We start from the raw sequence: 14,727 nt of genomic DNA, 5'->3' as shown, positions 1-14,727 counted from the left end.
ACCCCAAATGCCAATAAATCACCATCACTACCACCATGACAATGTGCCAAGGACTGAAGCGCCAGGCACCATGCTAAAGCACTCTTTATGCACTATCTCATGACACTGAGAAAACCAAAGCTTAGAAAGCTTAGAAAGCTTAGGCAACATAGCCAAGATAACTTATCTAGAACGTGACAGAGCAAGGTTCCAATGATTGCCCACATGCTCTTCTACCTTCAGAGGTAATCCTGGACAGACAGATGATAGTAACTGCCCGTAACAGCCTACAGACCTAAGTCTTAGTTTCTGCAGATGGCACAGAACTCGGAAGACTCTACAAAGTATTTAGCAGAGTAACAGCTCCTTTTAAAGAAAAATAATTACCTTCCTTATGGCATACTGCTGAAAGATGGGACAGTTCTCTGATGGGGAAAAAATGCTAATCAGGTTCTTAAGCTTGAAGAGCAGAACTCGGCTCTACCTCCCCCTGCTGTTGTATCTGAGCCTGTGGAACCCTCTCCAATTAACACCACAGAAGTCGGGTACTTGGGGCAGAGAGCTCAACCATGAACTGATTAGTATCCAACTCTTGCCAAAGACTAATTTAAGACATCAGATAGGAGAGGGAGATGGCTTAATAAGCATATTAACTAGCCACTCCTCCAGATTCTCTACAGTTTTAGCCATATACTAAATTGGATCAACACAAAGCAACATTTGTCCTCCACAGTAACTCAGCTTCTTATAGAAACTCCTTCACCCAGTTAAGATTTATGCCCTTAGCTTTTACAGAATGGATATAAGAAACATCCATTTAAACAATCATTCTGAGCCTTTTGTAAAGGAACAGTTGAAAGCGCCATCATCCTATGCCCCTTAAAGAAAAGCACATGGTAAACTCAGTGCCAAGAAAAAGTTTGTCTCTGAAAGAGTTTATTTTTCTTCATCAGAGGCAAACTGTATAATCACATTTCTTTTGTCTCAACTCTTCAAAACTTCAGAGGCAAATTCAGTGCTCAAATGCAGTAACTAATTCATCCCAACCACCTTGCAGTATCTATTTTATTTTCTTTACCCCTTTTGATCTTGATTTTATTTTTATCTTCTGCTATAAATTGGGCTTCATTTTGCAGGCCAACTTAAATCTTGGTTTTTTTTTTTTTCCCCTTCAAAAGTAGGACATAAATCCTAAGGAAGAGAGGTTTTTCTTAACCTCTAAAAAATCACCATGGTCCCCCGGCTGCTATAAGTACTGCTGGACGTGCCAGACCCCATTCTCATCACTGCCCTGAGCTCTGTACTAACACGAGACCCAATCAGCTTCAAACCCTCACCTGTCCAGTGCACCAACTCCAAACAAGTAAGGACACGAATGGCCTAGCTATGGGGACTCCAGACTCTAGAATTGCAGGAATAAAACTAATTCCCAAAGCCAAAACTATGTCCACATAAGATGACAATACTTGGGATAGTCTTGACTCTGAGCCATAAATCTAAGCCTACCCAACACTTCTTTTGAAATAAGAAACAAGCATTAACCAACCACCGTGATAGATTCTATATTCCAAAGAAGACTACAGCCTTGTTTTCCATCCCACATGCCATTTTGCAATGTGACCCTTCCTGCTCTCATTAGGAGATGGGGTCTCTTTCTCTATACCCTTGAACTCGGGCAGACTCTGTGATGGCTCTGGCCAATAGAAAAGAGCAGAAGTGACACCGTGCCAGTTCCAGGGATAAATTTTCACTGGCCAGGCACTTCCACTTCCCACCTCTTGGAGGCCAGCCACCATGTAGGAAGTGTGACTGGCCTGAGATGAGCATGCTGTGTGAAGCCCAAGCCACATGGAAAGGGCCTGAACGAGATGCCGCATGGGGACCGAGAGAGACCCAGGAGCACAGTGACGTGTGCATGAAAGCCCCCTAGAAGGGGTACCCCAACCCTAGCCATCCCAGGTGGGCCACATGCATAGAGATGAACCCCACTGAGTTCTTCCTGAATACCGAACCTGTACAACTGAAGCAAAATGAAAGCCAGTGGTTTTCAGATGGGAGAGGGACAGTACCTCACTCATAGGTTCTTGTGGGGATCAAACATTTAATGCATGTAGAACCCTGAGCCCAGTGCCCAGCACACAGTAAGTATGCAATAAATAGTAAATATTACTTTTAATCTGTCAAGTAGCAAAACCGAGAGTTTCGAGTAACACCTGCATAGGTACAAACTTTCTCAAGAATTCTTTTTGATAACATTCCATAGTCACATAACATATGGTAACCCATAAATAGAAACTTGGCAGGTCACGTTTCCTTGACTCTTTTGGCCACTTCTCAGTTACCTCCAATAGGTCCCATGTTGCCTGTGGGAGGGTATCCACATACACACACATACATGTTGTCCAACTACAGATAATCATATAGTATCAGGCCACGCCTACCCACTTCTGGACAGAGAATCCAACAGAAGGTCCTGGAGAAAGGTCTGGTGCTGTACCTGTGCCCAGCTTGCCTCCTGACAAATGTACAAGCAGCTCTAATGGTGTGAGTCATAGGCACAGGGAGGAGGAAGAACGGAGAAGGATGCAGTTGGTTTTTATACAACTTACACTCCCAGTGGTTTACCCATGTGCAAATATCTCTGAATATTCTATGAGCTTAACATTATTGCTTTCTTTGCAATTCTTGTTAGTTTGTGCCTAACTTTTACCACTATTCCTGTGCTGGTGCTGGTTTACCTATCCATTTGACCAATATTAGCTGAATGTCCATTATGTGCAAAGCACTATATGCAAGGTATGGGCTTCTGTGTTACCTCCACATCAGTCAGGGAAAAGCACACCGATGACTTGGCACAAGAAGGGTGCTGGCACTTTACAGGAAAACAAACAACTGGATCCGTAGGACAATAACTGAACCTTTTCCCACACTTAGTCTCTTCATTTCTTGTCCCTCTCTAGAGAACACAGCCACCAACAAATCCCTTCCAGCTCAAAGAGCCCATTCCCTCCTGGAGCTTCCCTCCCATTTTCTACAGTCCCCCGCGTCTCCCCCAGGGTATGCTAGGATCAGTGGTTGAGTACTTCAAAAAGGCCCTCAAATTGGAGTGCAGGCAGCACTTTCTAAAAAAAAAAATCGCTTGAGTTATGATTCTGAGTTGGAGGGGGCCGGGGCACGAAGAGGAGGCCCTGGGATTTGAGGATATCATACAATGCACCAAGGATCAGAGCCGTGAGACAAACTCAGCTCCAGAGATGAAAAGTCTTCCTTTGCTGCTGACAACATCTGTTTTATTTTGAAGGTTGCTAAGGAGAGTTCTAGCTGGGCCAACATTGTTCCAGTTCAGTGCTTCATAGCAAGTGTCTCACACGGGGTTCAGACAGCAGGAATAAGCGCTCACCAGATAAGCCCTGCTCCTTTTACTTTCCAGACATCAGAGTCAGTCTGCTACCGAGGATGCCTAACACCCTGCCTACTCTCACTCTCTTAGCGGACGTGCCTTCTGCTTACTCTCTTATTAATCTTCTTCTCCCTGTCCCCTCTGTTCCCACCTGCCAACTCCCCATCTTTTCTAAATAAAAGCTTTTGAGGAAGAAACACAGTGAATGTAACCCATGAAAAGATTTAATGTAGACAAGGAAGAGCTAAGTATGAGTTGGATGTCACAGTGGGAGGATGTTTAGCATCAGACAAGGGAGGAAATGACTTCTTGGCCTTTAAAGACCTGCTTTACCTACTAATAATTAGAGCAATGCCAACTACCTCCCCCTCAAGGGGTCAGAACAGTCATGGGACAGTAGACAAATCAAGCTCAAAACAGAGAAGAGTTTGACTGGTAGGCCTGTTTCCATCTTCGTAATAATGGCAGTAAGAAGCAAGCACTCCACACTCAACCCCATACTGCTTAAGCTTACTTGCAATTGATTACAAAATAGTAACAAAAATTAGGAAGAGTCAGTTCTGGAGGGCAAGCATTTAAGAAAATAAGAGATGGGAAAGATGAGAATGGTTAAAAGAAGACAACAAGACAACATCTTCACATACATGATGAGCTGTTATAAAATGGGTGGCAGGGTAATGGACAGCCGAGGGCCACTCTGCTTGCCCACAGGGGAATCGTGCCCGGGTGAGACACACAGCCCACCAGAAGGGCCTGGGGATGCCGGAAGGCTCTTACGGTAACTGGGAACTGCAAATAAAACTATATTAGGATTCCAGAGCAGTCAGGGAAAAACACATGTTCCATGAACAGGAGGAACTCTCTTTCTGCTGGGCTTTAGAAAAGCCCCAGCAAATGTCAGAAAGCACCTAAGAGTCTAGGAAAAGGACAGGAAGAATGGCAGTGCTTGCCTGCAACTGAGATCCATTTCAAAGAGCCATTCAACAGGGCCCCGACACTGCAAATCTCAGCAGCAAAAGGAAACTATATCCTCTCAAATGAGGGTATTGACACAACTGAGGACACATTATCTAAACGTATCCCTAGCCTGCCAGATTCTATTTCAGCCAGTTTTGCTTTCACCCCCAGCTTGGAATCTATCCAGGCTCAAGAATGTATACTTGTCCTGATACAAAAAAATGCCAAATTAATGTGAAACAAACAGCACTCCAACCCCTCCTGATATCCCAGAGGAGGGATTAAGCCAGAAAGGCTAACAGCCAACCTCCAAACTACTCACCTAGCCAGGTCACATCCACACTGGCTGGGGCAGACACGGCCTCTGCTACCTTGTGCCAGCTCCCGTTGTGCCCGGGTGCCCAGAGTGCCACGTGGCAGAAATAGTAGCCAGAGTTTTCTTTGCTAACATCTTGAACGAGTAAATGGTAGGAGCGTGCATCCACATGACTCAAAGCAATGTGCGGAGAGCTGTGCACCAGAGCATCTCGGTCCAGCCGCGCCAGCACACGGGAGCCAGGCAGAGTGCTGTCAGGCACTACGCTGAAGAACCACGTCACCTCTGGGCTGACGCTGTCTGCTCGGTCTGTTGTGATATTGCACGTCAGGTGCAGCTCCTTTCCTTCAGCCACAGACGCATTCCTGACCACGGTTGCTCGCAGAACTTGAAAATTAGAAACAAATACATCAAGATAATCTGAATTATGTTTGCCCTTTTCACTCCCAACCCTTTAGATCATCTCCTTTTAGGTTCCTGAAAATTAGAAGGCTTTGTATAGTTACAAGAACTTGAGAAATATTAAATAAATTAATGAAACACACATTTTTTAAAATGTTAGAAAAATATCAACAATTACGTACACTTTCTATATGGCAGGCAGTGCTCTGAGTACTTTATTAATATTAACCTTCAAAACAACCCTATGAGGTAGGTACTATTATGCTATTTTACTGATAAGGAAACTGAAGCACAGAGAAGTTGAGGAACTTGCCCAAGGTCACATGGCTAACAGGTGGCAGAGCTGGAATCCAAGTCTGCCTCCAGGGATTCTGCTCTTAACTGTTACTCTATTGTTTGAAAAGAAGTCTGTTGAACATGGCAAAACTAAAATTATACTTTCTTGGGTGATTTTACAGAGAAAAGACAGCTCAGTTCTGACTGGTATATACTATTAGTTGGGAACTGGGACTGGGGGTTGGAGGCCAGAGAGTAGGGAATAAGGGTCAAGCCATCTTCTTGGGGAAAATCCTAAGCAAAGGACCAGAAAAGTGAATCCAAACAATATGGCTTCTAAGTCAAATCTTCAAAATGCAATGTACTTACAGCATCATTTATTCCATTAGCCATAGCGACCTTAAAGTCAGGGATAAAGCATACATTCTAAAACCAAAGCACAATGATTTTGGGCTCACCCATACCACCGCCCGCTCTCATTACTGTGGATAACTTCAAACGGACCGTATTTACATGAAGCACTGAGGTATTTGGTGTCACAGTCTCAAGGCAGATCTGGCTTCAGCATTCCCCTGTCAAAGCTCTTTACATGGAAACATTTTACTTTATTCAGGGGATTTTTAAAAAGAAGTCGAACACATGTAATCAGATAGAGAAACATTCAACTTGTGGAAATGCTCTGGGAGCAACTGCTCGGATGATAAATAGCCAACACCTCCCGGGGACTCAAGTGCCGACACAGTCCTGGTCTTCCAACAAGAGTCACTCAGCATCAACTGCTGTCCTGAGTAAGCTCAGCAACAAGGGCTAATGCCCAGTTCTGAAAAGACCCAATTACAAAGCCCACTCCCTCTAGAGTAAACTGCGATCCTGTGAGTATCGCCAAAGCCTGACATTTCAAACACTTGTTTCAGGCCAAGTTCCGTATCTGCCTTGAAGAAAATAATGACGTGGGCATAATATTAGGAAAAGAATTTAAAAGTCTGACTTTTCACCTCCACCCACTCTCCACATTCTCCCTCCCCCTTCACCCCTTTAAAGAGCCAAAAGTAATTTGAGGACATCGTTTGGGAGGACTCAGTATGGAAACTGCTGGTCTGAGCCTGTACTGTTGTGTGAACCACCCCACATGCAAGGCTTGTGTTCAGACACCCTGGAATACTGCTGGAGGCCCTCTGTGCCAGCTGCCAGCTTCTGGAGTAAAAGAAGGCTCAGAAGGGAGCCAGGGAGGTGAAGAAGCGATGCAGCTGTGGACTGCAGGCATGGAGAAAACAGACTCTGAGGTTTAAGAATATTCATAGTAATTTCCTCAACTTTGTAATTTTCTCTCTGCATGTGGCTACATATTTTGTCACATCACCAGCCATCATTCTCACATGTTCCAAGTTGGGGGTTCAATGCTGGGAGACAGGACGGAGCAGGATGCAGGGAAGAAAGAACCAATTCCAAAGGCCTGGAAAGCAAGGGGGGACCTCAGACGAAGTCTGTCAGGGAGCAGGCTTTCTCCTACTGGATTTATCCGAATTCATAAAGCAGACACCAAACCACTCCTAACATATGGGGGCAACACTGCCACATAGGTAACAGCCCCAGTGTTTAAGCAGCTTAGTGGTGCTTATCTTAACAATGTGATAATATTTAAGAAGCTAGCTATGGCTAGTGTAGCTGGGGACAAGAGAAACACCAACACTCCAGTGTGGTGGTTCTTAACTTCAGGTCCTTAAAGAGAATTTAGGGATCCTGAGACATGGGTGGGAAAAAAGGCTGTCTTTGTTTTTACTAATCTCTACCTGAAATACAGCATCTCCTCTCATTATGAAACTTAGCAACAAACCCACGTAATACTGCCTGTCCCTGGAACTTTGCCCCAGTAAAAGTCACAGATGTTTTCACATCATATTTCAAGTGCTGCAGATATCTTAACATATCATTTACATTCACGTGCTAGAAATTAGAAAGTACAAGCATTCATTAGGCCTATCATTATATCTTATTTAATGCATTAAAAAATACTATATAACAAATTTGTCTTAAAAATCTTAAGATACCGTAACAATTGAAATTTCTGCATAAAAAGATAACTTGTTGTGAATCTGAAACTCTTAATCCTTCTGGCTCCTGAAAACAATTGTCCAATGCAAGCTGAGTTTCTTAGGACAGATTCCAGGCAGATTACTTCTGGAAAGGAAGGTGACCTAAGCCTACCTAGAAAGGGATTTCTGCAGCCAGTGGAACCAAGCCTGACTGTGATGGGCAGCCCCTCTCCTGGGCAAGAGCACCTCCCACCTTGTCGGTGGCCACAGTCACTCAAGGACCTCAGTCCTGCTTTTACCAAATCCAACTCCTGTATGGTGGCAAAAAGGCAGAGTAAAATGTTCAAGGCAATGCAGCTTGTAGAGGAAAAATACTCCCTGGGTGTATTTCTTCCTGTTTTCCTTCCCATCTGAGCAGCAGAATGGTCATACTCTCACATTTATACTCAGGAAATGAGTCCAGCCAAGGTCTTCCCAGTTTACAAAACAGGAGGCAGCAGCTAGGCAGTAAAATACTCAGAGATCTGAAGATGTTAGACTCCCAGCAAATTGAGGCCATCCATCCGTCCGTCCGTCCGTCCGTCCGTCCATCCATCCATCCATCCATCCATCCACAGCAATTATGTCAGGAGATGGTCTCTTTATGCTTCATCTCTGCCAAAGGCAGAAGCGCCATGGGGCCTGAGAATCATGGTCACGCTCACTCTGACCGCAGAGCCCAGGCTCACTCAGTAGGTTCTTTATTGATGCTTGTCAGACACTGAGTCAGTAATGGCTTGTTTTTCTTATATTTGTATGGGTTTTCTGAAATGAATTGTGTATGTTCTTAGTTACTTCTCTGGTAGGAGCTGGAAGGTGGTGGTTGTTTTTAAAAGGCTGGTTCACAGGTAAGAGGGAAGAGCTTCTCGCACACAGACGCCAGGGTGGATGCTCACAGGGTGCATTATACAGAAGAGGCCCAGTGCATGTGAGCAGACCTGAAAGGCATGCCTAGAGGATCCAAGCTAAACCTGAAGTTTGGGGGTGAGTCAGGCACATACTCCAACAGCTGTGGGAACAGTGAGTTCCAACATTCAGGAAACACCAAACCAGATAAGCCAAAGGAGCAGGGTGGGGGAAGTGCCACCCCAAAGCCCCTCTGAACACCAGGCCAGATCTCATTCTGGCATTTAAAGAGACTTTATCTTCCAGCTAAAAAATTATCCTGGTATTATATGGAAACTGCAGTTTCCTATGGGTGTGAATCCAGATGAAAAGCAGTTGCAAAGCCAAAGTACAAGCATATAACACAAGCAAAGGTGTCCTCCCCAAACTCCCACCTCTCCCCTACTCCCTCAGCTCAAGGCCTAAGGTGAGAGGCAGAAATGTTGTCAGAAAAGGATGGGGCTCTGCCTAGTTCTTTACATCACTGGTCAGAAGATCAGATACAGTCTAAAATATACCATTTCCAGAAAGCTCACCTGTTGGCTGGATCACCACTGTGGCCACATCCACGGCTTTTTCTTGAATTTCTTGCCAGTTACCCTGCTCCCCGATCCACTCGCTGACGAGGCACCTGTAGGAGCCCTGGTCCGAGGACAGGGCTGAGGACACCGAGAGGCGGTACCCGTCGCTCCCCACGGTGTCCAGGCGCACGTCACCGCTGTGGTAGCGCTGCTCGTACCCTGGGCCGGGGCGCAACCTGCCCTCGTGGGTCAGGGAGAGGACACTGCGCCGGATGGGGCCGCGTCGCAGCTCCCACAGCAGCGCCAGGTGCGTGTGCAGCTGGGACGCGGTGGAGGCGGCGCAGCGCAGCTCAAAGGGCTCGGCCAGGCGCAGGCTCAGGCCCGGGGATGGCTGCGGGCTGGCAGCCACATGCAGGGCATCGGCGAGCACTGCGGGAGAAAGCACAGCGTCAGCCGCCCTGCTGGGTGGTCCCCGCCTCCACCCTGCCAAGCACCTTGTAGGGCTCTGTGGCCTGGAGGCGTGAGCGGGGCTGTGACCAAGGCCCATTTCCTCCTCCCTCTTGGTGTTCTAATGGCAAGATGCGCACCTTTTCCCATTTTGATTCTTCTATAATCGCAACTGCCTTTCTGACTTGAAAAGCAAAACGGAGCAGCACTAAGATCCCCTGCTAAAAGTGGGTGGTGAAAACCCTTTTGGGAATTGTGACTTGGGGATATGCTTCTGCCACCTGTAAGGTTACTTTACCCCTCCAGCTTCGGTTTTCTTATCTCTAATAAGGGATGATAACTGTACCCATCTCAGGGAGTGGACTGAGAGTTACACGAGGTAAACGGGCAAGTGTCCAGGGCAGTGCTTGGCAAACACTCCTTTTTCTTGGGACACTGGGCTACATTAGGCAACCTGAAGAATCTTCTACAAATCAAAGCAAAAATATAGCATGAGCTGCCTGTGCTTTGGGGCCTGGGAAATGCCTAAGAATGACCAGGCTGAGCAGAAAGCACCTGCAGGATAGGAGAACCTCACAGAAAATCGAAGCCTCAGCTACTTACATCTGAGGGCCACTGAGAAAAGGCTGGGCTCTACTACGCAGTCTACATAAGGGGGCCAGAGATCAAGGAATATGTTGAGTGCTACTTAAGAAGGGAAGTGATAAGCAGGTAATCCGGGAGGAGGCCTCCACCAAAGGGCCGGAACAATCTCTCAGGCTTGTCCATCAGCTCAAACAGCACTGCTCATCATCTCTTTGGTGTTTTTTTTTTTTTGCAATTCCACACTCAGAAACTAATTCAGTGTCCTCAGGAAGAGGCTACTTAGATAACTGAAAAAACTGTCACATCTTTAGAAAGACCTATCCCAAAGAACCATCTCTGCTGCAAAATAAATACAATCATCATCTTCTAGTAGATACACCAGTCTGTGAGTCCAGCTAACATGACTCGGTTCTCAAGGACAGTTATCCTCTCAGGACACAGATGAACAGTTTCAAGACCCATGAAGCTGAAGATCAGACAGACCCTGGCCCGTGCGTGGCAGCCACCAGAGGCTTACCTGGGCAGCCAGCCGATCTCTTTCACAGCCATCTATCTGCTTTCCTGACCCAAGGAAAGCCTCCCCTTGCTCCTGCCTTCCAGAGACTAGAGAAGAAACAGACATTGGGGTATGTGTGTGTGTGTTGGGGGGTGGGGGTGGATTCTCTTGCTGCCTGATTTCTCAAAATGAGAACTACACAGGGAGACAAGGGTGCACCTGGCTTAATGGAGGTGTGGCATGTGTGTGATGATTATAAAAGCAATGCATTATTTAACTGCAATGCAATATCTTACAGGACTTTTTTCTAAAAGCCATATTTAGGATTTTCCATAGGAATAAGGAAGTGTAATGGAAGGTAGATTTGATGTTTTAATACCTACATAGTGGACATGGCTATTTTATTCTTTTATAAGGTGAATGGGATCACAGTCTCTGAGTATGGTAGGGTTCTACAAATCATTATGAATGCCTGGATCAACCCCCTCTTTTTATATCACCATGCAACTGCTTTACTTTCCTGATAATTAAATACACTCCTACTCTGACACATTCTTTTTGGAACAAGGAAGAATACAAATAAATGCTTAATTAAATAATAATAATAATAATGTTTCTATTTTGCTAGCCCCAAATTAAAATTGTTTTTTCTTGCTCAGTTACTAATTAGCTTTGTGATTTTAGTCAAGTAATTAACCTATGCTCTGCATTTCCTCATGTGTAAATTAGAGATCCTGCCCAATCTTCACTGGATTCAGAGAACTGAATGTGGAAGTAAAACTAATAGGACTTGAAAAAATCCCAAAACAATCCAGATATATAAAATGGGATTATTTGCGTAGCCAGGAGAGTAAGCTAGTAGTGTTCCATCATAATCTGGCAGTGATTACACACCCTTTCTCTACATAGAACCCATACAACTTCTAGAATAAAAAGGCACTTCAATCAAGAAGGGCACAAAGAAAGACATGAGCTTTGAAGTATCTGTTATTCCCACAAACCTGAACATTATCATGACCATCACTGAATACTCACTGTGCCACTCACTGCTGAGGCTTTACACATGCCAACGCACCTTGTCTTCATGACCTTCAAGGGAGGCAGTGTTTCAGAGAGGAGGAAGCTGAGAAATGCAACCTGCCCATAGCTGACAAGAGGCATAGCCAGTAATCAGCCTGAGTGCGGGCAACCAGCTCAGAGCTGGGCCTTCTATGACCACACCATGCTACCCCCTACCTGGATGGTTCAGAATCACCATGGAATAAAGAGGAAGGGCCCCCTCAGAGGCCACCTGGCCCATCCTCTGCCTTTCATCCAGTAAGATATTATTACTCCACTCAACAGAGGTGGAAGCAGGGCCCCAGAGGAATTAAGTTTCTTGATAAAGTCACCCACAGCCGAACCCCAATCAGGGTATACCTTTAACCTGCACTGTATCCTCATAGTTGCCCTGGACAGTGGCATCCGTGCTGGGGGTTGAACATTTGTAGTGGCCTTGGTCTGAGGGCTGGACATTCTTTATGTGGAGCTCCACAGCATCGTTGGCAGTGCGCCTCAGTAGGATCTCCCCCCTCTGCAGGCGTTCCCGGTACAGCTGAGCTGGGAAGCCCAGCTCCCAGGTGCTTGCGAGCTCCACAAAGTCAGTCCCCGAAGACGAGAAACTCCAGTCAAAGTTTTGCTCGCTGGGGCCATCATAGTCGCTGACATTGCAGGGGATGACCAGCTCATTACCTACCACGCGCACCAGACTGCGGGTGGGAACTCTCACCACGCGCCCTCGACAAAGAGCTGCAATGACAAGAGATGAACAGTGGATCCTGAATCACAGAAGGTTTTTCCAGTATAAATGTGTCAAATCCATGGGTGCTCCTGGTCAAAGGCTCATGGCAGAAATGTGACACTCGATGGGCTGGGAGAAATGGCAGGCGGCCTGGGTCTGTGCAGAAGGAGGCAAAGAACACCCCTAGAGCCCTGGACCAGGAATGCAACCTTGAAATGAGTGCCTCATACACAATAGTTTCCTAGGATTGACATGGAGGAAGACAAGTATTCAAAGTAGGTTAACTGTAAACCTGAATAGCTTCTTCTTCCCTCCTGTAACTATTTAACATACCATTATCACTAAGTGTGATGCAGAAATATTTTAGGTTTTGTGTGAAAGAAAAGGACAAAGCTAATCAAGTATTTACATTTCTGTCCACTCTATATATCAACCCTCATCCCTAGAGACCATTCCCCGGGGCTCCTGAGGCTTGATTCATAATGATGGATGCCAATTTTTAAATCCTAGAGCAGCCTGCTGGTAAAATGATTTAACTCCAGTTATCCGACACTGCCTATAAATTAATTTTAAAATATGACGACTCCACAAAGTATTAATTTTCTATTTTCTGGCTCATTTCCTTCTCTCTACTCTTCACTCTGATTTAAATTCAGAATGAGGACAGGGAAGCACAAAGGGAGAGGGTGTCTCATCTGGCTGGTTGCTGGGCATTGTTAGGAATGCAGCGAGGAGTCCAGTGGACGAAGCTAAGAGCTTCCTGGCATTCCCTGTCCCGAGAGCACACACCTCAGGGCCTATGCGAGGGCCCTGATGGACTGTCACCTGCATATCCTTTAACAAGCACTCTTTGCCATGAACTCCAGCACAGTCCTATAGTATATTTACCACCAGTGCGTAAAATTTCAGTTCAGACCAAATGAACTCATAAGGCTCCTTCTTGATGTTCTGTGTTCATTAGGGTTTACAGAAGATAGCATGGGCTCTGACATCAAAGAGATCTAAGTTGAAACCTGAGAGATTGACCTTTCTTGGCTTTGGTTTCCTCAATGGTAAAACGGAGCAAGAAGGATTCATTGAGTTAATGAAATAAAATGCCTGGCACAGAGTCTTGCCATGTAATCAGAACTCAATAAAATGGGAACTTCTGTTACATATTTTCAATTTTGTGTTTTTATCATTTGTTGGATAAATTGTGTTCCCCCTAAAACTCATGTTGAAGTCTTATCCCCCTATACCTCAGAATATGACCTTATTTGGGAATAGGGTCATTGCAGATTTAATTAGTTACGCTATGATGAGGTCATACTGGAGTAGAGTGGGACACTTATCTAATGACCAGATTCCTTAAATGGGGAAATTTGGACACAGACATGCCAACGGGGAGAACACCATGTGAAGATCAAGGCAAAGATGGGATAATATGCCTATAAGCCAAGGAATGCCAAATATTACCAGTGAGACAGAGCAGGGGCCTGGGACAAGCATCATGATTAACTTTTCCTGCCTATGATGAAAAATGCCAAGATATACAGTATAGTATAGTAAAAACAGGAGGGATTGACTCCATCTTAAAGCTACAATTCCATTTTAAAAACCAGTTAGGAGGTAAAATTCCTATCATATTCTTTGGTAATCAGCCAATAACCTATCTTGAGGCAGGGCAAGCAGTCCTACGTGTTCTGTTCCCAGTGCTTGAGGGTAACCACTATCTTGGAGAAGAACAAGATCAATAAATTCCTGTGTTAAGTTTATCTTACAGAATTTCTAGAGGACAGACTGTGGATAGTGACATAATGTCTCTCTCACTGGAGAGAATCACTGAGACCACATGTCAAGCCAACGCTGCCCCCCACCCCTGCCCTGCTGCCCTTTGCCCCATTCCTGAAAGCCTTAAAAGACATAATCTTAAACCCTGAAGCATGCCTCCTGTCCGAGGTTGCCCACACTGCACTTTCTTCAAGTGTGTACTCTGCTTTAAATAAAGACTTCTCACTGCTCAACTTACTGCGTTTTGTCTCTGCACTCTTCCAGGGGTAAGAGCCTTTGTTAGTTGGCTATTTTATTCTATTTTCTAGACTTAAGTACAAGTCTTCACTCCCTCTATCCTACTTCAGACAAGTAAGAAGTAGTTACTGAGGTCTCTGATCTGGGCTTGCAGGTTCCCATCACCTGGGTGACCTGGACAGGACTGGCAGCTGTACGATCATGCTCTTTAGGAGCCTGCCTGAAAATCTCCTTTCTTTGCCTTTGGGAAGTCCACAGAACATAAGCTCACTCCATCCAGTGCTCTGTGGCTCCCTCAAATCCTGGGGTGGTAGGGGCTTAGTTCCAGACTCAAGCAGACACTGGACACCAGGTGACCCTGGCTTTGGGAGCTGACAAGGGACCTGCCCTGTGCCGAGCAGGAGTTCAATAAGCCTCCCTTTCCTCCCTCTGCTCTTCTTTGCTCTCTGCTGCCTGCAAGGCAGCTGCCATTCCCATTAAAGCTACTCTTGCTTTAAAGAATTCCTTCCTTACCTATACTCATCCAACCTGCTAGAGAATTCTTTCTCATTCCATGTCAAGAACCCTCCCCAGCACGGTTGGGGGAGAGACCTCCCCAGATGCA

The 14,727-nt window shown here is 45.6% G+C and overlaps 1 protein-coding gene across 1 annotated transcript in view; it reads right to left on the bottom strand.

Annotated features, from left to right (window-relative positions):
- PTGFRN (prostaglandin F2 receptor inhibitor) overlaps positions 1-14,727 on the bottom strand; it is an 83,144-nt gene that overhangs the window by 27,629 nt on the left and 40,788 nt on the right. The window contains exons 2-4 of the mRNA XM_037021104.2: positions 11,756-12,124; positions 8,824-9,237; positions 4,659-5,039 (exon numbers count right to left, since the gene is read on the bottom strand). Of these exons, the coding sequence (XP_036876999.2) occupies positions 4,659-5,039; positions 8,824-9,237; positions 11,756-12,124 (1,164 nt within the window). The remainder of the gene's footprint in view (positions 1-4,658; positions 5,040-8,823; positions 9,238-11,755; positions 12,125-14,727) is intronic.

This window comes from Manis javanica, chromosome 4 (genome assembly GCF_040802235.1).
Source record: "Manis javanica isolate MJ-LG chromosome 4, MJ_LKY, whole genome shotgun sequence".
NCBI lineage: Eukaryota > Metazoa > Chordata > Mammalia > Pholidota > Manidae > Manis > Manis javanica.
This window is presented reverse-complemented; position numbering and strand designations above follow the sequence as displayed.